At 43.6% G+C, this 24,107-nt stretch overlaps 1 protein-coding gene across 1 annotated transcript; it reads left to right on the top strand.

Moving 5' to 3' along the window:
* The first annotated feature begins 19,453 nt into the window (after positions 1-19,453).
* LOC142740678 (uncharacterized) lies at positions 19,454-23,785 on the top strand. Its single transcript, XM_075850088.1, has 4 exons — positions 19,454-22,625; positions 22,736-22,802; positions 22,913-22,979; positions 23,058-23,785. The coding sequence occupies exon 1, from the start codon at positions 19,666-19,668 to the stop codon at positions 21,181-21,183; it is 1,518 nt and encodes a 505-aa protein (XP_075706203.1). The 5' UTR covers positions 19,454-19,665; the 3' UTR covers positions 21,184-22,625; positions 22,736-22,802; positions 22,913-22,979; positions 23,058-23,785.
* Positions 23,786-24,107: the final 322 nt, after the last annotated feature.

Raw genomic sequence — 24,107 nt, 5'->3', positions numbered from 1 at the left:
TGATGAGTGCCCTTACATATAGTGGTACAACGATATTGCCATTGAGGAAGAGATAGGGTCACTCCTAGGTCTTCTTTCCATTGGAGCATAAATTTAAGTTTGGTATCTTGTGTAGGGGCATTGAATGTAGAATATAAGGAGGATATGGTCCCTGGCTGAAATTGGCAGTTACGGCATATTCGTTTGAATGGTGTGTGATTGGGGACCTCTTTCCCCTGAGGCAGTAAAGAGGAGAGAAATTTAAAAATTTGAGCCCTACAAAATTCTATGTGGAAGGAGGGTCATAATTGTATGAAATTAGTCATGTTGCAGTCGTTTTGAAAAAAGAGTAAATTTACCGAGCGTAATTACATTTTGTGTGATCCACCAAATAAAAGGGCTCTTGAAGAGGCCTGGTTTGAAAGCCGGGTGTGTAAAAATATAAGCCAGGGGAAGGGTTTCCTTGTAATTTATATTTAAATTGAACACTTCTCCATAAGATGAGCAAGTTTTGGCTAATGCGGTAGGTGACAGTGATTTTAAATTTGATGAAAGGAGTAGAGTGACAAGTCATTCTCAATCTAGAAACATAGGGGCGCTTGGGTCAGGGAGCTGACCACCTTTAATTTAGCGATTTGAGCAGCTCTGTGGTATCTTAATAAGTGGAATGGGCCTTTTAAGTGCTTATGGTAATGCATTTTAATACTATTTAACAATATACTCCCTACTAGTAATAGAATATTATTTCTGGACACTACTTTTTACTTAGCAGGAGAACATCTGAGACTTGCTTAACAACTATAATTGTGTGAAATTTATGATGTAGTAAACTTGTAAGGGAATCTGCACTGCATATCATAGACAACATTTCTGTTATGATATGTTTAATTCCATATAGCAAAGTGTTTATTAACTCATAATTGTTGCATTTTGCAGTGTAGCAATGATGGTTAAAGTACTCAGTACTGTTCCAGCCATTTGTGACCTTGATTTCCTCTACAAAATGGGTAACACATATAGGGGAGGCAGAAGAGGACAACAGCAGCAGAGGGCCCCTGTGCTAGAACAGTACATGGGCTCCTTGATTTTCAGCTGTTGATTTCCTAGTATATATGGTATATCCATACCTGAGTTTGGGACCCTGCATCTATCTGACATTTATGACATATCCTGTGGATATGTCATAAATGTCTCACGTGGGAAAACCCCTTTAAAGAGGCTCTGTCACCAGATTATAAGTGCCCTATCTCCTACCTAATCTGATTGGCGCTGTAATGTAGATAACAACACTGGTTTTTATTTTGAAAAACTATAATTTTTGAGCAAGTTATGACCTATTTTAGATTTATGCTAATTAGTTTCTTAATGCCCAACTGGGCGTTTTTTAACTTTTGACCAAGTGGGCGTTGTAAAGAGGAGTGTATAACGCTGACCAATCAGCGTCATACACTTCTCTCCATTCATTTAATTTCACTTCTCTCATTTCATGTCCATTTGTACTCAGAAAAGCGTGATCTCGCTGTGCTGTCACATACACCCACAGTAACATTACTGAAGCGTCTTGTGAGTGAATAGACATTGCCTCCAGCCAGGATGCGATGTCTATTCACACTCCCGACACTTGTTTTATATGACTGTTACATGTGCAGAAGTGTTCGAAATATTTGTATTGTTTATTGCATTACTTTCTATATACTGTAACAAACTTTATTCAATAAAATTAGTTTAAAAAAAATAATTATTTGTGCTATCACAATAGTTTAACTGACTGAAGCAGCTGTGATGGCACAGCAGTTACCTCACAAAAACAAAGTTGTAATGTCACAGAAAATACTTTTGATGTCACAGTAGCTTACCTGACAAATTTAATTGTAATGTCAAAGCAACTTACCAAACGGAAACACACACTGTGATGTCACAGGAGCTCAGCTGACTGAAAACCACTTGTGATGTCACAGCAACCTAGCTGAATGAAACACAGTTGTAATATCACAGCAGTTTACCTGACTAAAACCCATTTGTGATATCACAATAGTTTACCAGACTTAAACAGTTGTGATGTTATAGTATATTACATGACAAGACTCACTAGTGATGTCACAACAAAAATATATTTGTGATGTCACAGCAGCTTACCTGACAAACTCACTTATGATGTCACAGCAGCTTACATCACAGAAGCACAGTTGTAATGTCACAGCTGTTTACTTCACTAAAACCCACTAGTGATGTTATAATAGTTTATTTGAGTGAAATAGTTGTGATGTCACAGAAGTTACCTCATGGAAATGCACTTGTGATCTCTCACTAAAACCACTTGTGACTAAAACCCACCTGTGATGTCCGACTAGCTTACCTTACTGAAACTCTCCTGTGATATTACAATAGCTTACTCAGGGGCAGGCGCCACAACAGAGGACCCCTGTGCAGTAACAGTATATGGTCCCCTTGATTGCCAACTGTTAATTTGATGACAACAGGTGCTAGACGTAGACAACCGTCTCATTCATGGCTTTTCAGGAAGTACCTCACCAATGTACTAATTCATCAATAATTGTGAGACATGGATAAGAAGAGGCGTAATAGACAGTAGGAACCACCTCGTCTGCAGGGCTCCTGTGCAGTTGCACAGGTTGTTATGTCCACACCTGGAGGAAGGTTTATAAAAGCTGTTGCAGACAGTTTTTTTGAGTAGATACGAAGATGCAAATGGCGCAAACACCCATGCCACATATCTGAAGATCTGGCCTCTATTCCTTGCGGCTGACTGTTGTGGATTTAAAGTGTGGTCTAATTTTCCATAACCTTCCAATAGAAGAACAGTAAAATCCCTGCAGTGCTGACATATGCAGAACCTTGAAAATTTATTCACCCCCTTGGTGTTTATCATGTATTGTTGCATTAGAACCTTGAATTAAAATATACCATTTGATTTACACATGCCTACCAATTTGAAGATGCAAAATATATTTTACTGTGACACAAACAATAATTTAGACAAAAAATGAAGAACTTTAATGTGCATAAGTATTCACTCCCTGAAAGTCAACACTTTATGATGCCACCTTTTTCTGCAATTACAGATGCAAGTCTCTTGTAGCATATGTAGACACTGGGATTTTTGCCCATTCTTTCAGGCACAACTGCTCAAACTCCTTCAAGTTTGATAGGTTGCGTTGGTGTACAGCAGTCTTCGAGTCATGCCATGGATTCTCAGTTGAATTGAGGTCTGGACTGTAACTAGGCCATTCCAAGACATTTAAATGTTTCCACTTAAACCCTTCTAGTGTAGCTTTAGCAGCATTTTTAGGGTCATTGTCTCTTTGTCCTGCTGGTAGGTGAACCTCCATCCCAGTCTCAAATCTCTGGCACACTGAAACAGGTTTTCCTTAAGAATTGACTGGTATTTACTGCCATCCATTTTTCATCCAGTCTTAACCCTAACCAGCTTTTCAGTACCGGCCGATGAAAAGCATTCCCACAGCATGACGCTGCCACCACCATGCTTCACTGTTGGAATGGTGTTCTTGGGGTGATGGAGAGTGTTGAGTTTGCGCCACACATAGCGTTTCCCATGACGGCCAAAGCGGAAAATGTTAGTCCCATCTGACCAGAGAACTTTCTTTCATGTGTTTGGGAAGTCTGCCACATGCTGTTTGGGGAACTCAAAGCATGTTGAATTATGTTTTTCTTTAGGCAATGACTTTTTCTGGCCACTCTTCCATAAACCCCACTCTGTAGAGGGTACAGCTTATAGTGGTTCTATGGACAAATACTTCCATCTCTGCTGTGGATCTTCGAATCTCTGATTAATGCCCTTCTTGCCCAGTCTCTTATTATTGGTGGGCAGCCTTCTTTTGTCAGGTTTGTGGGTTTTTGTAACCCAACTGTGATATACAGTGTACTTCTCTACACCTTTGTCTCTGACATCTTTGGAGAGCTCCTTGGTCTTCATGTTGCTTGCTTAGTGGTGTTTTTTTTTTTTTCATTCCACTGTAAAAATTTGGATTTTTGTCAGGTCCATTGGATAAAATCAAATTAAAAATCCATTTTAATTCCAGGTTGTAATGCAACAAAACAGGAAGAAAAACAATTCTGGTGAATACTTTCGCAAGGCACTGTATTACCTAAACCTTAGGTTAAACCCTTCCCGCTCCTGGACGTACTATTAGGTCATGGCAGCTGTATCGTTCGAGCTCCATGACCTAATAGTACGTCTCGGGAGTAACGGCCGTTTCGGCCGTCCTCCCGACACATACAGGAGCTGTGACAGCTGCTGTCTCGTACAGCAGCTGTCACAGCTCCTACAGCGGGGACCGATCGCTGTGTCCCCGCTGATTAACCCCTTAAAAGCCGCGTTCTATAGAGATCGCGGCTTTTTAGGGGTTAAGCTGCCATCGCCGGCCTGCTACACGATAGCGGCCGGCGATGGTGACTATGGCAACCGGACAGCAAACAATGGCGTCCGGCTATGCCATAGACGGAAGCCTAGTGGGTCCTGACAACGTCAGGACCCACTGTGCTTGCTGTCAGTGAGTAGCTGACAGTTCTAATACACTGCACTACGCATGTAGTGCAGTGTATTAGAATTGCGATCAGGGCCTCCTGCCCTCAAGTCTCCTAGTGGGACAAAGTAATAAAGTTAAAAAAAAGTTAAAAAAAGATGTGTAAAAATAAGAAAATAAAAGTTTTAAAAGTATTAAAAGTAAAAATCCCCCTTTTTACCTTATCAGTCATTTATTATTAATAAAAATATATAAACAAACAAATAAACTATACATAATTGGTATCGCCGCGTCCGTAACGGCCTGAACTACAAAATTATTTTGTTATTTATCCCGCACGGTGAACGCCGTAAAAGAAAATAATAATAAACCGTACCACAATCACAATTGTTTGGTCACTTCACCTCCCAAAAAATTGAATAAAAAGAGATCAAAAAGTCGCATGTACCGAAAAATGGTGCTGATCGAAACTACGGCTTTATTGATTGAAAAATAAAAAAGTTCTGGCGCTTAGAATAAGGTAACACAAAAAGTGAATGATTTTTTACAAAACGTATTTTATTGTGCAAACGCCATAAGACATAAAAAAAAACTATAAACATAGGGTATCGCCATAATCGTATCACCACGCAGAATAAAGTGAATATGTCATTTATAGCGCACGGTGAACGCTGTAAAAAAAATTGAACAGAAAAACAATAGTAGAATTGCTGTTTTTTAGTCACCACGCCACCTAAAAATAGAATAAAAACTGATCAAAAAGCCGCATGCACCCCAAGAAAACGACAATGGATTCCTCAAGGGGTCTAGTTTCCAAATTGGGGTCACTTTTGGGGGTTTCCAATGTTTTGGCACCACAAGACCTCTTCAAACCGGACATGGTGCCTAATAAAAAAGAGGTCTCAAAATCCACTAGGTGCTCCTTTGCTTCGGAGGCCGGTGCTTCAGTCCATTACCGCACTAGGGCCACATGTGGGATATTTCTCAAAACTGCACAATCTGGGCAATAAGTATTAAGTTGCGTTTCTCTGATAAATCCTTTTGTGTTATAAAAAAAATTGTATAAAGAGGATTTTCTGACAAAAAAAAAAAGTACATTTCACCTCTACTTTGCCCTAAATTTCTGTGAAACACCTAAAGGGTTCATAAACTTTCTAAATGCTGTTGTGAATACTTTGAGGGGTCTAGTTTCTAAAATGGGGTGTTTGATAGGGGTTTCTAATATATGGGCCCCTCAAAGCAACTTCAGAACTGAACTGTAACCTAAAAAAATAAATAAATGAGGCAATACTTCGCTTCTTACATTATACTGATAATGAGCCGTGCCCACCCCGAGATGACCCCAGTTTTGACCATTTATATAAACGGAGACCCCTATTAGACCGTTTCAGTGCCCGGTTTTCCCAAGCATACACCCCCGAGAAGTGTATTTCTATTGATCAGTCCCTGGTACATTTTAAAGGGAGGGTTCTATTCCGCGAGTACCTGCCGGGTAAGAGGGCAAGGTATGGCGTGAAGATGTATAAGCTGTGCAAGAGTGCATCAGGGTATACCTACAGGTTTAGGATATATGAAGGAAAGGCCACCCCCAAACCAGACTGCATCCTGGACTACAATAGGTACATGGGAGGGATGGACTTGTCAGATCAAATCCTGAAGCCCTACAGCGCCATGCGGTGTGGTATAAGAAGCTGGCCGTGCACATCATACAGATGGCGTTGTACAATGGGTACGTGCTACGTCGATGTGCAGGCCAGACGGGAACTTTCCTGGAATTTCAAGAGGTGATTATCAAGAACCTAATCTTTAGGGACCAAGAAGGGGGGCACCCAGTACTTCTGGAAGCGGGGCCACACGCATCGTACCAGGGCAGCAACACTTTCCAGGAGATGTTCCCCAAACTGGCAAGAAGGGAAAAAGTCAAAAGAGGTGCAAAGTCTGCTATAAGAGGGCGATAAGGGATGACACAATATATCAATGTGACACGTGTCCCGAATAACCAGAGCTCTGTATGAAAGAGTGTTTTAAAATGTATCATACATCCCTTGGTTTATAATTTACCCCAATTTTACTTACCCTGATGCACTCCGCACAGCTTATCCCCCCTCGTCTTTCCCCTCTGAGCCCTGCTGTGTGCCCAGGCAGCTGATAACAGCCACATGTAGGGTATTGCCATACCCGGGAGAACCCACATTACAGTTTATGGGGTGTAGGTCTCCGGTCAAAATGCTCACTACACCTCTAGATGAATGCCTTAAGGGTGTAGTTTTTAAAACGGGGTCACTTCTTGCGGGTTTCAAATGTACTGGTACCTCAGGTGCTTCTGCATACATGACTTCGCACTAGAAAATCCCCAGTAGGCCAAATGGTGGTCCTTTCCTTCTGAGCCCTCCCATGGGCACAAACGGCAGTTTATCACCACAAATGGGGTATTGCGGCACTCAGAACAAATTGCGCAACAGAATGGGGTATTTTGTTTCTTGTGAAAATAAGAAATTTTCAGCCAAAACTACATATTTGAAAAAAATAATTTTGTTTTCATTCCCAGGCCAATTCAAATAAGTTCCGTGAAAAAACTATGGAGTCAAAATGGTCACAACACCCATAAATGAATGCCTTGAGGGGTGTAGTTTCCAAAATGGGCTCATTTGTGGTTGGTTTCCATTGCTTTGATACCTCTGGGGCTCTGCAAATGCGACATGGCACCCGAAAACCAATCCAGCAAAATCTGGACACAAAAGAACAAATAGCGCTCCTTTCCTTCTGAGCCCTCCCATGGGCCCAAACGGCAGTTTATCACCACAAATGGGGTATTGCCGCACTCAGGACAAATTGGGCAACAAAATGGAGTATTTTATTTCTTGTGAAAATAAAAAATTTTGAGCTAAAATGACATATTATTGGAAAAAATATATATTTTTTTAATTCCCAGCCCAATTCAAATAAGTTCTGTGAAGAAACTATGGGGTCTAAATGGTCACATTACCCATAAATGAATTCCTTGAGGGGTGTAGTTTCCAAAATGGGGTCACTTCTGGTGGGTTTCCATTGCTTTGATACCTCTGAGGCTCTGCAAATGCGACATGGCACCCGAAAACCAAACCAGCAAAATCTGTACTCCAAAGAACACACAGCGCTCCTTCCCTTCTGAGGCCTCCCATGGGCCCAAACAGCAGTTTATCGCCACAAATGGGGTATTGCTGCACTCTTGAGAAATTGGGCAACAAAATTGAGTATTTTGTTCCCTGTGAAAATAAGAAATTTTGATAAAAAATTACATCTTATTGGAAAAAATTTCATTTTTTTTAATGTCACAGCCCAATTGAAATAGGTGCTGTGAAAAAACTGTGCGGTCAAAATGCTAACAACAACAATAAATGAATTCCTTGAGGGGTGTAGTTTCCAAAATGGGGTCACTTCAGGTGGGTTTCCATTGCTTTGATACCTCTGAGGCTCTGCAAATGCGACATGGCACCCGAAAACCAATCCAGCAAAATCTGGACTCCAACAAACACATAGCGCTCCTTTACTTCTGAGCCCTCCCATGGGCCCAAACGGCAGTTTATCACCACAAATGGGGTATTGCCACACTAAGGACAATGGCAACAAAATGGGGTATTTTGTTCCCTGTGAAAATAAGAAATTTTGATCACAAATGACATTTTATTGGAAAAAATGAAATTTTTTTCATTTCACAGCCCAATTCAAATACGTGCTGTGAAAAAACTGTGCGGTCAAAATGGTAACAACAACCATAAATTAATTCCTTGAGGGGTGTAGTTTCCAAAATGGGGTCACTATTGGGGGATTCCTACTGTTTTGGCACCTCAACACCTCTTCAAACCTGGCACGCTGCCTAAAATATATTCTAATAAAAAAGAGGACTCAAAATGCACTAGGTGCTTCTTTGCTTCTAGGGCTTGTGTTTTAGTCCACGAGCGCACTAGAGCCACATGTGGGACATTTCTAAAAACTGCAGATCTGGACAATACATATTTAGTAGTGTTTCTCTGGTAAAACCTTCTGTGTTACAGAAAGAAAAATGAATAAAATTGAAATTCAGCAAGAAAAATGAAATTTGCAAATTTCACCTCCACTTTGCTTTAATTCCTGTGAAATGCCTGAAGGGTTAAAAAACTTTCTAAATGCTGTTTTGAATACTTTGAGGGGTCTAGTTTTTAAAATGGGGTGTTTTATCAGGGTTTCTAATACATAGGCTCCTCAAAGCCACTTCAGAACTCAAGAGGTACCTTAAAAAAAAGGCTTTTGAAATATTCTTAAAAATATGAGAAATTGCTGTTTATGTTCTAAACCTTGTAACGTCCAAGAAAAATAAAAGAATGTTCAAAAAACGAAGCCGATCTAAAGTAGACATATGGGAAATGTGAACTAGTGACTATTGTGGGTGGTATAACCGTCTGTTTTACAAGCAGATGCATTTAAATTCTGAAAAATTCTATTTTTTCAAAATTTTCTCTACATTTTGCAAATTTTCACCAATAAACACTGAATATATCGACCAAATTTTACCACGAACATGAAGCCCAATGTGTCACGAGAAAACAATCTCAGAATCGCTTGGGTAGGTTTAAGCATTCCGACGTTATTACCACAAAAAGTGAAATATGTCAGATTTGAAAAATGGGCTCTGAGCCTTAAGGCCAAAACTAGGCTGCGTCCTTAAGGGGTTAAATGATTAATAATATACAGGCACTGAAAACCAGGTCACTATATATTGTACATAAACGCAACAATAAATTTGAAACATAATAGTAAATAGTAAAGCAATGTGTAAAGGATCTGCCAGGCACTGCTTCGGGGTTAATTCCCAGAATTAATCAGTCAACACCTGAGTGTACATCCCTGAGACAGACACCAGCTTCCTCCACTCAGGCTGGCAGGCTTAGGAGTGGGAGAGCCTATCGCAACCTGGCCAGACTCAGCTAGCTCCCGCCCTCGGTCTATTTAAGCCTGCTCTTCCTGTCCATCTGTGCTTGTGAATTCTTTCCTTGAGGTTTCCTGGCCCGGCTACAGCTCCTGCTACTTTTTGATCCTGCTCCATACAGACCCCGGCTTACCGACTACTCTTCTGCTTTTCGCTTTGTACCTCGCACTCTCCTGGCTTGACTCGGCTCGTTCACTACTCTGTTGCTCACGGTGTTTCCGCGAGCAACTGCCCATTTCCCTTGCTTGTATTCCCTTGTTTGTTTGTCGTGTTTGTCATGCACTTACTGAGCGCAGGGACCGCCGCCCAGTTGTACCCCGTCGCCTAGGGCGGGTCGTTGCAAGTAGGCAGGGACAGAGTGGCGGGTAGATTAGGGCTCACTTGTCCGTTTCCCTACCCCCCCCCACCATTACAAATTCACAAGCCCTATACCTAGTCTACCCTGGTCCCTGACACCATTATGGAACCCCGTGAAACCCTGGCTCAGCAAATGCAGGGTCTCTCCCTACAGGTCCAGGCCCTGGCTCAGAGGGTCAACCAGCCTGATGCTACCTTGGTAGTTCCCCTCACCGCACCCCTTGAACCCCACCTCAAGTTGCCCGACCGGTTCTCAGGTGACCGGAGGGCTTTTCTCTCCTTTCGGGAGAGTTGTAGGCTTTACTTTCGCTTAAAGCCTCACTCCTCAGGTTCTGAGAGCCAGCGGGTGGGTATAATTATGTCCCGGCTCCAGGAAGGGCCCCAAGAGTGGGCCTTCTCCTTGGCTCCTGGCGCCCCTGAACTTTCCTCCGTTGATTGTTTCTTTTCTGCCCTCGGACTTATTTATGACGAGACTGACAGAACTGCCTTTGCCGAGAGTCAGCTGGTGACCTTACGTCAGGGTAAGAGACCTGTTGAGGAGTATTGCTCTGACTTTAGGAAGTGGTGCGTAGCTTCTCGGTGGAATGACCCTGCCTTAAGGTGCCAGTTTAGGTTGGGTCTGTCGAATGCCCTGAAAGACCTGCTAGTTAGCTATCCCTCTTCTGACTCCCTAGACCAGGTTATGGCTTTAGCGGTACGACTTGACCGACGTCTCAGGGAACGACAACGTGAACGTTTATGTGTTTTTTCCTCCGACTCCCCCATGATGCCTCCCGAAGTCCCGTTGCTTCGTTTCTCCCCTAAAGACTCAGAAATACCTATGCAACTCGGGGCCTCCGTGTCCCCTCAACAACGTAGAGAATTCCGCAGGAAGAATGGTCTCTGCTTCTACTGTGGGGATGTCAAGCATCAAGTAAACAACTGTCCCAAGCGTAAGAATGCTGTCAGAGAGCTCCCGCGTCTAAGTGATCATCGGGGAGGTCACTTGGGCGCACAGGTATTTCCCGTGAATATGAAACATACTAAGATATTGCTTCCCTTTCAGGTCTCTTTTGGTGGTAGGTCTGCTACCGGCAGTGCCTTCGTGGATTCAGGGTCCTCTACTAATATCATGTCTGTGGAATTTGCTATGTCTCTCGCTATGCCTCTGATTGATTTGCCTAAACCTGTTCCGGTAGTGGGTATCGACTCCACTCCTCTTGCTAATGGTTATTTTACACAGCATACCCCTGTTTTTGAACTCCTTGTTGGCTCCATGCATTTGGAGCAATGCTCTGTACTATTGATGCAGGGATTATCGTACGATTTGGTTCTAGGTCTTCCCTGGTTGCAGTTGCATAATCCTACGTTTGACTGGAATACTGGGGAGCTAACCAAATGGGGTAATGAATGTTGTACGTCATGTTTTTCTGTTAATTCTATTTCTCCCCCTAAGGAGGTGAATACGCTACCCGAGTTTGTTCAGGACTTCGCTGATGTTTTCTCTAAAGAGGCCTCCGAAGTGTTACCGCCTCATAGAGAATACGATTGCGCTATCGAATTGGTACCAGGAGCTAAGCTTCCTAAGGGTAGGATATTTAACCTTTCTTGTCCCGAACGTGAAGCCATGAGGGAGTATATCCAGGAATCCCTGGCCAAGGGTTACATTCGTCCCTCTTCTTCTCCGGTAGGTGCTGGCTTCTTCTTCGTAGGGAAGAAGGATGGTGGTCTTAGGCCATGCATTGACTACCGTGGCCTGAATAAGGTCACGGTAAGGAACCAGTATCCCCTTCCTTTGATTCCTGATCTCTTTAATCAGGTTCAGGGGGCCCAATGGTTCTCTAAATTGGATCTACGGGGGGGCGTATAACCTTATTCGCATCAAAGAGGGGGATGAGTGGAAGACTGCGTTTAACACGCCCGAAGGCCATTTCGAATACCTCGTCATGCCCTTTGGGTTGTGCAAGGCCCCTGCGGTCTTCCAGAACTTCATAAATGAGATTTTGAGAAATTACCTGGGGATATTTCTTGTAGTGTACCTTGATGACATATTGGTGTTTTCCAGGGACTGGTCCTCCCACATAGAGCATGTCAGGAAAGTGCTCCAGGTCCTTCGAGAAAACAAACTGTTTGCCAAAATCGAAAAATGTGTATTTGGGGTACAGGAGATACCATTTTTAGGTCAAATCCTCACTCCTCATGAATTCCGCATGGACCCTGCCAAGGTTCAGGCTGTGGCTGAATGGGTCCAACCTGCCTCCCTGAAAGCGCTACAGTGTTTTTTGGGGTTCGCTAACTATTACAGGAGATTTATTGCTAACTTCTCGGTCGTCGCTAAGCCTCTTACGGACCTCACTCGCAAGGGTGCTGATGTCCTCCATTGGCCCCCTGAGGCCGTCCAGGCTTTTGAGACCCTCAAGAAGTGCTTTATCTCGGCCCCCGTGCTGGTTCAGCCCAACCAAAGGGAGCCATTTATTGTGGAGGTTGACGCGTCCGAGGTGGGAGTGGGGGCCGTCTTGTCCCAGGGTACCAGCTCCCTCACCCATCTCCGCCCCTGTGCTTACTTTTCTAGGAAGTTTTCGCCCACGGAGTGTAACTATGATATTGGCAACCGCGAACTTTTAGCCATTAAATGGGCATTTGAAGAGTGGCGCCACTTCCTGGAGGGGGCTAGGCACCAGGTAACGGTCCTTACCGACCACAAGAATCTGGTTTTCCTAGAATCTGCCCGGAGGCTAAACCCGAGACAAGCTCGATGGGCGTTGTTTTTTACCAGATTCAATTTTTTGGTTACCTATAGGGCCGGGTCTAAAAATATTAAGGCGGATGCACTGTCGCGTAGCTTCATGGCCAGCCCTCCTTCGGAGGAAGATCCTGTTTGTATTTTGCCTCCAGGTATAGTCATTTCCTCTATCGAGTCCGATTTAGTCTCTGAAATTGCTGCTGATCAAGGTTCAGCTCCTGGGAACCTTCCTGAGAACAAGCTGTTTGTTCCCCTGCAATTCCGGCTAAGGGTACTTAGGGAAAATCACGACTCCGCACTATCTGGCCATCCAGGCATCCTGGGTACCCAACACCTCATTACCAGAAATTATTGGTGGCCTGGTTTGCCTAAAGACGTTAAGGCCTACGTCGCCGCCTGTGAGGTTTGTGCCAGGTCCAAGACTCCCAGGTCCCGACCAGCGGGCTTACTGCGTTCGTTGCCCATTCCCCAGAGACCTTGGACACATATCTCCATGGATTTTATCACCGATTTGCCTCCATCCCAAGGCAAGTCGGTGGTGTGGGTGGTGGTAGACCGCTTCAGTAAAATGTGCCACTTTGTGCCCCTCAAGAAACTACCCAACGCCAAGACGTTGGCTACCTTGTTTATCAAACACATCCTGCGTCTCCATGGGGTCCCCGTCAATATTGTTTCTGACAGGGGGGTACAATTTGTTTCATTGTTTTGGAGAGCCTTCTGTAATAAGTTGGGGATTGATCTGTCCTTCTCCTCTGCTTTCCATCCTGAAACCAATGGCCAAACGGAGAGGACTAATCAGTCTCTAGAACAATACTTAAGATGTTTTGTCTCTGACTGTCAATTTGATTGGGTTTCTTTCATTCCCCTCGCCGAATTTTCCCTTAATAACCGGGTCAGTAACTCGTCAGGGGTCTCTCCCTTTTTCTGTAATTTTGGGTTTAATCCACGGTTCTCCTCCGTTTCACCTGGTTGTTCCAACAATCCCGAGGTGGAGGTCGTTCATCGGGATCTGTGCACAGTCTGGGCCCAGGTTCAGAAGAACCTAGAGGCGTCCCAGAGCATACAGAAGGCTCAGGCCGATAGAAGACGTTCTGCTAACCCCCTGTTTGTGGTCGGGGATCTGGTGTGGTTGTCATCCAGGAACTTGCGTCTCAAGGTTCCGTCCAAAAAGTTTGCTCCCCGGTTTATTGGGCCGTATAAGGTCATTGAGGTCCTCAGTCCTGTCTCTTTCCGGCTGGAGTTACCCCCGTCTTTTCGTATACACAACGTGTTTCATGCCTCCCTCCTGAAACGCTGCTCCCCGTCCTTGGCCCCCTCGAGGAAACCTCCTGTTCCCGTCCTCACCCCTGAGGGGGTGGAATTTGAGGTGGCCAGGATCGTGGACAGCAAGATGGTCCAAGGCTCCCTCCAGTACCTGGTCCATTGGAGAGGATACGGGCCCGAGGAGAGGACTTGGGTACCCGCCCGGGATGTTCATGCTGGGGTATTGGTCAGGAGGTTCCACCTGCGTTTCCCCAGTAAGCCAGGTCCACTTAGAAAGGGTCCGGTGGCCCCTCATAAAAGGGGGGGTACTGTAAAGGATCTGCCAGGCACTGCTTCGGGGTTAATTCCCAGAATTAATCAGTCAACACCTGAGTGTACATCCCTGAGACAGACACCAGCTTCCTCCACTCAGGCTGGCAGGCTTAGGAGTGGGAGAGCCTATCGCAACCTGGCCAGACTCAGCTAGCTCCCGCCCTCGGTCTATTTAAGCCTGCTCTTCCTGTCCATCTGTGCTTGTGAATTCTTTCCTTGAGGTTTCCTGGCCCGGCTACAGCTCCTGCTACTTTTTGATCCTGCTCCATACAGACCCCGGCTTACCGACTACTCTTCTGCTTTTCGCTTTGTACCTCGCACTCTCCTGGCTTGACTCGGCTCGTTCACTACTCTGTTGCTCACGGTGTTTCCGCGAGCAACTGCCCATTTCCCTTGCTTGTATTCCCTTGTTTGTTTGTCGTGTTTGTCATGCACTTACTGAGCGCAGGGACCGCCGCCCAGTTGTACCCCGTCGCCTAGGGCGGGTCGTTGCAAGTAGGCAGGGACAGAGTGGCGGGTAGATTAGGGCTCACTTGTCCGTTTCCCTACCCCCCCCACCATTACACAATGGTATGAAATTCAGGATCCACTTACTTCTTTTCCATATATTTCTGACTTTTTTTATGTTATTTTTTTTAAGTAAGGCAACCCTCTATTTCTGGTTTCGTTTCTGCCAGCAAATCAGTCGTCTAAATCCGATGCTTCTTTCTTTTCAGCGAGCAGGAAAAAGACTCTCCCCAATCCACAAAGCAGAATTGTGGACAAATTTGGAAAAAACATCTAAATTTTAAAGATCGTTGAATGGCACAAAGACGAATGAATAAAGTATCACTTGTTCACTGAAACTGAGCTGCTTATTTTTGGGGGATTTGTAAATTTAGAAAAAGATCGAAGAAAATTAGTTAGTACCTGCTAGAAAAATGTTGTAATAGCTGTTAAAATCTATATGGAAAAAAACCTGAACCAATGATGAGCCAGTAGGTGGATTTTAGACTACCTCAAACTACCTGTAGGCACTGCAGCTAAGCTGTAGTCCCAGATCTCTGTCTTTGATAGAGCTGGGCTAAAAAGTTGCCAAGCAGAAAGCACTGAGGAAAAGAAATAACAGGTAAGCAGTACCTATAGGGCAGGGGTCAGGAACCTTTTTGGCTAAGAGAGCCGTAAACGCCACATATTTTGAAATATAATTCCGCGAGAGCCGTACAATATGTTTAAAGGGCCATTGACAGATCAATCGCTCCAATGTTCACTTAGTACAGCAAGGAATGCTCCTCCCTGCTGTATAAAGCCACAACTGGACTGAAACAATGGTAATTAGCAGTAAAAAATTAAATAAATAACTTACATTGTGAGCTTGCGATGCATGACATCAGTCCAGCAGTCTGGCTTCTTCTTTTTCCTGCGCATGACTGGAAGCTGGCATTATTCCCACCTGATGTTGAGAGAATACCAGCTTTGAGGCATTCGCAGAAGAAAGAAGCTGGAATGTTGGACATGTCACACAACGCATTGTCAGTTATGTCAATTATCTATTTTATTATTTTACAGCGAATTATTGTTTAGTTCCAGCGGTGGCTTAGTGCAGCAGAGAGGAACACTCCTTTGTGTACTAAGTGACCGCTGGAGCAATTGTATCTGTCAGTGGCCCTTTTAAAAGTGTTGGTCTTACAGAAAATGAACAAAAAAGAGAGGCTCAGACCCATAGGGAACTAAAGCATTTACTACTTAAAGAGGCTCTGTCACCAGATTGTGCAACCCCTATCTGCTATTGCAGCAGATAGGCGCTGCAATGTAGATTACAGTAACGTTTTTATTTTTAAAAAACGAGCATTTTTGGCCAAGTTATGACCATTTTTATAGTTATGCAAATGAGGCTTGCAAAAGTCCAAGTGGGTGTGTTAAAAAGTAAAAGTCCAAGTGGGTGTGTATTATGTGCGTACATCGGGGCGTTGTTAGTACTTTTACTAGCTGGGCGTTGTGAATGGGAGTGTATGATGCTGACGAATCAGCATCATCCACTTCTGTTCGTTAACACCCAGCTTCTGGCAGTGCACAGACACACAGCGTGGTCTCGAGAGATCACGTTGTGACGTCACTCACTTCCTGCCCCAGATGCTACATCCTGTCGGACGAGCGAGGAGGACACATCGGCAGCAGGCGACAGAGGTTCCGGTTCATTCCGCAGCAGCATCGTTTGCAGGTAAGTCTATTTCAACTCCCTAGAGACGAGCATACTTATTCCCCCATTTGCAACAAGGCATTGTACGGCTAATGTAAATACCGGACATCACCCCTCGGCAACGAGCATGACACGTGCGTGAGCATGATTAGCCCCCCCCCCTGACAACGAGCATAAAGGGGCATATTCGCTGCAATGCCCACAACCCCCATGACAACGAGCATAAAGGGGCATATTAGCTGCAATGCCCACAACCCCCATGACAACGAGCATGAATGGGGCATATTAGCTGCAATGCCCACAACCCCCATGACAACGAGCATGAAGGGGCATATTAGCTGCAATGCCCACAACCCCCATGACAACGAGCATGAATGGGGCATATTAGCTGCAATGCCCACAACCCCCATGACAACGAGCATAAAGGGGCATATTAGCTGCAATGCCCACAACCCCCATGACAACGAGCATGAAGGGGCTTATTTGCAGTAATGCCCACAACCCCCATGACAACGAGCATAAAGGGGCATATTAGCTGCAATGCACACAACCCCCATGACAACGAGCATAAAGGGGCATATTAGCTGCAATGCCCACAACCCCCATGACAACGAGCATAAAGGGGCTTATTTGCAGTAATGCCCACAACCCCCATGACAACGAGCATAAAGGGGCATATTAGCTGCAATGCCCACAACCCCCATGACAACGAGCATGAAGGGGCTTATTTGCAGTAATGCCCACAACCCCCATGACAACGAGCATAAAGGGGCATATTAGCTGCAATGCACACAACCCCCATGACAACGAGCATAAAGGTGCATATTAGCTGCAATGCCCACAACCCCCATGACAACGAGCATAAAGGGGCATATTAGCTGCAATGCCCACAACCCCCATGACAACGAGCATAAAGGGGCTTATTTGCAGTAATGCCCACAACCCCCATGACAACGAGCATAAAGGGGCATATTAGCTGCAATGCCCACAACCCCCATGACAACGAGCATGAATGGGGCATATTAGCTGCAATGCCCACAACCCCCATGACAACGAGCATAAAGGGGCATATTAGCTGCAATGCCCACAACCCCCATGACAACGAGCATCAAGGGGCTTATTTGCAGTAATGCCCACAACCCCCATGACAACGAGCATAAAGGGGCATATTAGCTGCAATGCACACAACCCCCATGACAACGAGCATAAAGGTGCATATTAGCTGCAATGCCCACAACCCCCATGACAACGAGCATAAAGGGGCATATTAGCTGCAATGCCCACAACCCCCATGACAACGAGCATGAATGGGGCATATTAGCTGCAATGCCCACAACCCCCATGACAACGAGCATAAAGGGGCTTATTTGCAGTAATGCCCACAACCCCCATGACAACGAGCATAAAGGGGCATATTAGCTGCAATGCCCACAACCCCCATGACAACGAGCATAAAGGGGCATATTAGCTGCAATGCCCACAACCCCCATGACAACGAGCATAAAGGGGCATATTAGCTGCAATGCCCACAACCCCCATGACAACGAGCATAAAGGGGCTTATTTGCAGTAATGCCCACAACCCCCATGACAACGAGCATAAAGGGGCTTATTAGCTGCAATGCCCACAACCCCCATGACAACGAGCATAAAGGGGCATATTAGCTGCAATGCCCACAACCCCCATGACAACGAGCATAAAGGGGCATATTAGCTGCAATGCCCACAACCCCCATGACAACGAGCATAAAGGGGCTTATTTGCAGTAATGCCCACAACCCCCATGACAACGAGCATAAAGGGGCATATTAGCTGCAATGCCCACAACCCCCATGACAACGAGCATAAAGGGGCATATTAGCTGCAATGCCCACAACCCCCATGACAACGAGCATAAAGGGGCTTATTTGCAGTAATGCCCACAACCCCCATGACAACGAGCATAAAGGGGCATATTAGCTGCAATGCCCACAACCCCCATGACAACGAGCATGAAGGGGCTTATTTGCAGTAATGCCCACAACCCCCATGACAACGAGCATAAAGGGGCATATTAGCTGCAATGCACACAACCCCCATGACAACGAGCATAAAGGTGCATATTAGCTGCAATGCCCACAACCCCCATGACAACGAGCATAAAGGGGCATATTAGCTGCAATGCCCACAACCCCCATGACAACGAGCATAAAGGGGCTTATTTGCAGTAATGCCCACAACCCCCATGACAACGAGCATAAAGGGGCATATTAGCTGCAATGCCCACAACCCCCATGACAACGAGCATGAATGGGGCATATTAGCTGCAATGCCCACAACCCCCATGACAACGAGCATAAAGGGGCATATTAGCTGCAATGCCCACAACCCCCATGACAACGAGCATCAAGGGGCTTATTTGCAGTAATGCCCACAACCCCCATGACAACGAGCATAAAGGGGCATATTAGCTGCAATGCACACAACCCCCATGACAACGAGCATAAAGGTGCATATTAGCTGCAATGCCCACAACCCCCATGACAACGAGCATAAAGGGGCATATTAGCTGCAATGCCCACAACCCCCATGACAACGAGCATGAATGGGGCATATTAGCTGCAATGCCCACAACCCCCATGACAACGAGCATAAAGGGGCATATTAGCTGCAATGCCCACAACCCCCATGACAACGAGCATAAAGGGGGCTTATTAGCTGCAATGCCCACAACCCCCATGACAACGAGCATAAAGGGGCTTATTAGCTGCAATGCCCACAACCCCCATGACAACGAGCATAAAGGGTCATATTAGCTGCAATGCCCACAACCCCCATGACAACGAGCATCAAGGGGCTTATTAGCTGCAATGCCCACAACCCTCATGACAACGAGCATAAAGGGGGCTTATTAGCTGCAATGCACACAACCCCCATGACAACGAGCATAAAGGGGCATATTTGCAATAATGCCCACAACCCCCATGACAACGAGCATAAAGGGGCTTATTTGCAGTATTGACCTTTCCCCTGGCAACGATTATAAATGTTGCTTTTTACCCGCATTGGCAAGAACCCCTGAGCATATAAGTTGCATATATTTGAGGGTTTATTTTTTAATAAAGTCAATTACAGAAATCTTCACTTTACTTTTTTTGGTTTTGCAGATATTTGTTCTATATTCTATTTTGTGCTTTGGTAAGTAGACTACAGGTAAGTGACCCATACAGCTTCCATGATGGGAGTACAAGGGCGTTTACGTTTCAGTTTTTCAAGTTCAAGGTTTCCATTTGCCGTTGCAATGGTGTTTCTTCAAGTTCAACAGTTAAAGTTTTTGTTCACGTTGAACAATCTTCTAGTTAGAGGTGAGTTTGTTTTGGTTTATATTAGTTTTAATCACTCAAAGTGCTTTGCAGAGATAAATTATGTATTTTGTTGTTCTTTTCCCAGATTTGGCAAGAATGCCTACATGTTGGGTCTCTGGATGCTGGTTTACTCCAGGTCGTTTTCAGGACGAACATGAATTAAAATTACACTGTTTTCCTAATTCATTATCCAAGATTATAGAATGGCTTCAACATATGGGCCAACAATTTGAAAATATCAAGTTGCTAGCTGCCAAAATTTTTGCAGCAAAAAAACACCAACAAAACAAGTATAGACTTTGTTCTCTTCATTTCACGGATGACAGTTTTATTGTTAACGCAACAGGCCGTGTTCTGCGTCAAAATGCAGTTCCTACTTTGTTTAAAAAATCATCCAATTCTTCAACTATTGTTGATGAATCTTTATCAAGGAAGAAGCTAACAAAGAGAAGAACAGCTATGTCAGAAAACCCATATCAGGAATTTTTGTTAGAAGCCATGTCTACTCGTGACAACAACCCAAGTACTTCCTTCTCAACAACACATGCATCCAGTTCTACTTCAAGAGAAAACAATCCATCAGAAACATTAATGATTGCTGGCTTGAAATCATTCCGAGATGTGGAGACGCAGACAGATTTCAATATTGGAAATTCCGTGATCCTTTCCAATGAAGAATACCATTCAATAATAAATAAAGGTAAAGTTCAGCCAACACAAATAACAAAAGTATTACATTCCACTCCATTCCATCTCCATCAGGCAGCAGATTTTTCAACCAAAGGTAGAGAAAATGTGGAGCCATTCCCTTCTCCCATCCAAAGTGTTCAATTGCCCAGGGAAAATTGGACTGAACTTGAAGATCTAGAGGAAGACCAGGTAAGTGGTGTTTTCCCTTTCACAGTTGACAGTCTGGAAGAAGAGTCCAACCATGCTTCATGCGTGGTGTATGAGGATGATGGAGCCGTTTACAATCCAAAGGATGCCTCATACAATCCATTCCTGGTAAGTGAGTGCTCTTTGCAAAATACTGCCATGCGCTCCATCAATGAATCTATTGTCGACTCCTCTTCCTTTTTGTATTGCGTAGATTCCGCAACCATGTTAGAACAGAATAAATTCATCGTTTTTGAAAATTGCCTAGATGTCCTAATCCGGAAAGTGAAGTGCCAAGAAAAAGATGGATGCCCTTTCACTGTCACCACAATTGTCAAAGAAAGAAAAGGAAGCGCCTTCATCATTCGTGGAAGATGCAAACAAGGACATAATTCCCTGCTTTGGAATACTCAACCCAAAACCGGCAGATTCTACAGTGGAAATATTTTGTTGGCCTCTTCCATTTTGTGCAGTGGGCTCAATTTCCACAAATTTGCAGAGCTTTCTAAGATTTTACGGCTTGCAATTTTTTCTGAGAAGACCTTCTACAGGTACCAGTCCTCATTTATTTTTCCTGCTATTCAAATTGCTTGGCTTGAAGAACAGAATAAAATTAAAAATCAACTATTCCAATATGTTTGGCTGGAGACGGCCAGTGTGACAGTCCTGGACACTCAGCAAAATACTGTACATATACAGTAATGGATTTGTTCACAGAAAAAATAATGGATTTTGAAGTTGTACAGAGGAGCCAGTGTACTTCTTCCGTTGCAATGGAGAAATTTGGTTTTTCTATAGTTATGGATCGTATTTTGACACAAGGATTTGATGTTTGCATTTTTGCGTCAGACCGTCATGTCAGCATCCAAAAATTGCTTCGTGAGGTATACCCTGACATAGACCATCAATATGACATCTGGCATTATGCGAAGACACTTCGAAAGAAATTGCTGAAGGTAAGTAGTGGAATCCCCGGCAGACCCATCATACCATGGATTGACAAAATTGTCAACCATTTCTGGTGGAGTGTAAAAACATGCGACCACAATGAGGAGTTTTTCAAGGAACGTTGGAAGTCTGTCCTGAAGCACATCATTGACTGTCACCAATGGGAAGATGGCGTTCACTTCAAAAAATGTACTCATCAAGAATTGTCCACCTCACAACAAACTTCAGTGCTATGGCTTACCCTTGGGAGCATTGCTTATCAAAGAGTGGAAGAAGTTGTCTGCAATCCACAGCTCTTGAAGGATATACCACACCTCATCAGAAATTGCCACACTGGACCGTTGGAGGCCTTCCACAGTTTAGTCTTGAAATATCGATCAAAACGCATTCACTTTGGCATTGATGGAATGGAGGCTCGGACAAAACTTGCTATCCTGGCACATAATAACAATGTAGGTCGGAAAAAAGCTGTTGTTCATGTGCAAAAGCCACATTGTGACTCTATTGGTACTGAAAGAACAAAGTTAATCCTACCAAAAGGGAAGAAGAAGTGGGTGATCAAAAATGTGTTTGAACCCATGAGCAATGAACACACAGATAAAATACTGGATGATTCTATAAAAATTGCACTGGGTGAGGTAAGCCATACTTGGCAAAGCAGAGCTCCAACGCTTCCGCCCAACATTGCAAATGTTGAAAGGCCAAGCAAACAAGATGTTTTTGAGGAGCACTGGACAAGGTTTGGAAAGTGATCTGATTAATGGTTTTCTTATGTAAATTTTTCTAAAATGGTTTATCTTGCTATAGAGCTGTAAGTGGTTTGTTAGTTTGGCAGTTTGTTTTTGTACGAAAATGTTTTAGCTTGCTATAGAGCTGTAAGTGTTTCGTTACTTTGGCAGTTTTGAGTTTGTTTTCACAAGATCTTACAGGACACTTTGAAGAAAGAGTCGCTACGTGTGTCTACTATGATGTTCCTCGATTACAGTTGTGTAAGTCTTCGTGGGTAAGACAAAATGGCAAGCACAGTGTAGATCCAACCTCCTATGTAGATTCTCATACAATACTCACCTTTTCTCAACAGGCTCACTTGTCCCTGTTAGACAGTTGATGCTTCCGGCTGGATAAGGAGGATTGCTTCTTTGCAGGATAAGGAGGATTGCTTCTTTGCAGGATAAGGAGGATTGCTTCTTTGCAGGGTAAGTGCTGACCATGTCAATGTAATGAGTCTTGTACTGTGATGTGTGCTCATGGTACACAGGATTTGCAGTCTGCTCCAAATTACCGACATTTCCTACTTTTTCCACAGACACCCTATTCCCCACGTTAGACGCTTGATGCTTCCGGCAGGATAAGGAGGATTGCTTCTTTGCAGGGTAAGTGCTGACCATGTCAATGTAATGAGTCTTGTACTGTGATGTGTGCTCATGGTACACAGGATTTGCAGTCTGCTCCAAATTACCGACATTTCCTACTTTTTCCACAGACACCCTATTCCCCACGTTAGACGCTTGATGCTTCCGGCTGGATAAGGAGGATTGCTTCTTTGCAGGGTAAGTGCTGACCATGTCAATGTAATGAGTTTTCTATTATGTGTGCTTGCTGAATGTTATTTCTTTTTTTCTTCACAGGAGTCCTTGGTTCTCTGCATGTTGGACTGTTTTTTATGTTTCCCAAATTCAATGAGTTTTATACCAACTGTATATATGTAAGAGTTTATATACTAAAGTAGATTGAAATGTATACAATTTTAATTTGTCTCAGCATAATCAATTAAAAAGGTAGTTTTATATATTTACAAAATCTAATGTATCTTTCAGACTATACAACTTTGGTATGATTTATAAATACATATAGTAGGTGAAGAGGTCAGGTTCACTAAGGGCCTGTGCACTATAGAGTTTTGTCAGCGCTGAAATATAAAACTGAATATAGCTATTTAATGGCATGCATTGAAGCAGAATTGTAACCAAATAGCGTTTACCTGAATAGGACACTGCGAACGCTTTTTCCATAAAGGAAACGGAAGTTATCTAATTCTATAGCTTTGCAAAATTCAAAACCCTCCATCAAAAACCTATATTATTGTACATACATTTCTTTGTACTATACTTTCACATGTTACTGCGACCCAAAAATATAAGCATTTAATAAATTAGTGGTACATTACATGTAGTTGCTATCATAACTAAACACTTGTATAGTCTGAAAAATATGTTACCTATGAAGTGCGAGGACTGGAAAAGGCTATTAGGGGATTTGGAGGAGGCCTTTTTTATATAGTGATAACGCTGGAGACAATGACATATTGTAATTTTTTTTTTGTAATAAGTCAGCTAAATCTATTTGATATATTCAATGTGTCCTTCTGTTCCTAACTACTTTTGTTGTTTTTATTTCTGTAATCTTTGTATGGTAAATAAAATTTATTTAATTTGAATAGACTTTTGGTTTTCTAAAATTAGAAATAGTGCAATACCTATTTTGGAAATAATTACACTTTATTCTCGGTGAATAAAAACCATTAATAAATGCTGAACTGTAATTTGTTTCATTCTAATTTGGCATCAGTGTCTCTTCAAAACAATTCCACTACGTCTGTCCGTTTATAAGTCCTTTGCCATCAAGTTTTGGATTTGCAGACCCAAAAAATTATAGGATTCCATTTTACATGGTTTTCC

The sequence above is a fragment of the Rhinoderma darwinii genome, chromosome 2 (assembly GCF_050947455.1).
Source record: "Rhinoderma darwinii isolate aRhiDar2 chromosome 2, aRhiDar2.hap1, whole genome shotgun sequence".
Classification (NCBI taxonomy): domain Eukaryota; kingdom Metazoa; phylum Chordata; class Amphibia; order Anura; family Rhinodermatidae; genus Rhinoderma; species Rhinoderma darwinii.
The sequence above is the reverse complement of the archived record's forward strand: the minus strand, read 5'-3'. Positions and strand labels throughout refer to the sequence as shown.

Bases quoted from the DNA above. Each gene is read 5' to 3' on its own strand.
- LOC142740678 (XM_075850088.1), top strand. From the start codon at position 19,666: ATGTATTTTGTTGTTCTTTTCCCAGATTTGGCAAGAATGCCTACATGT.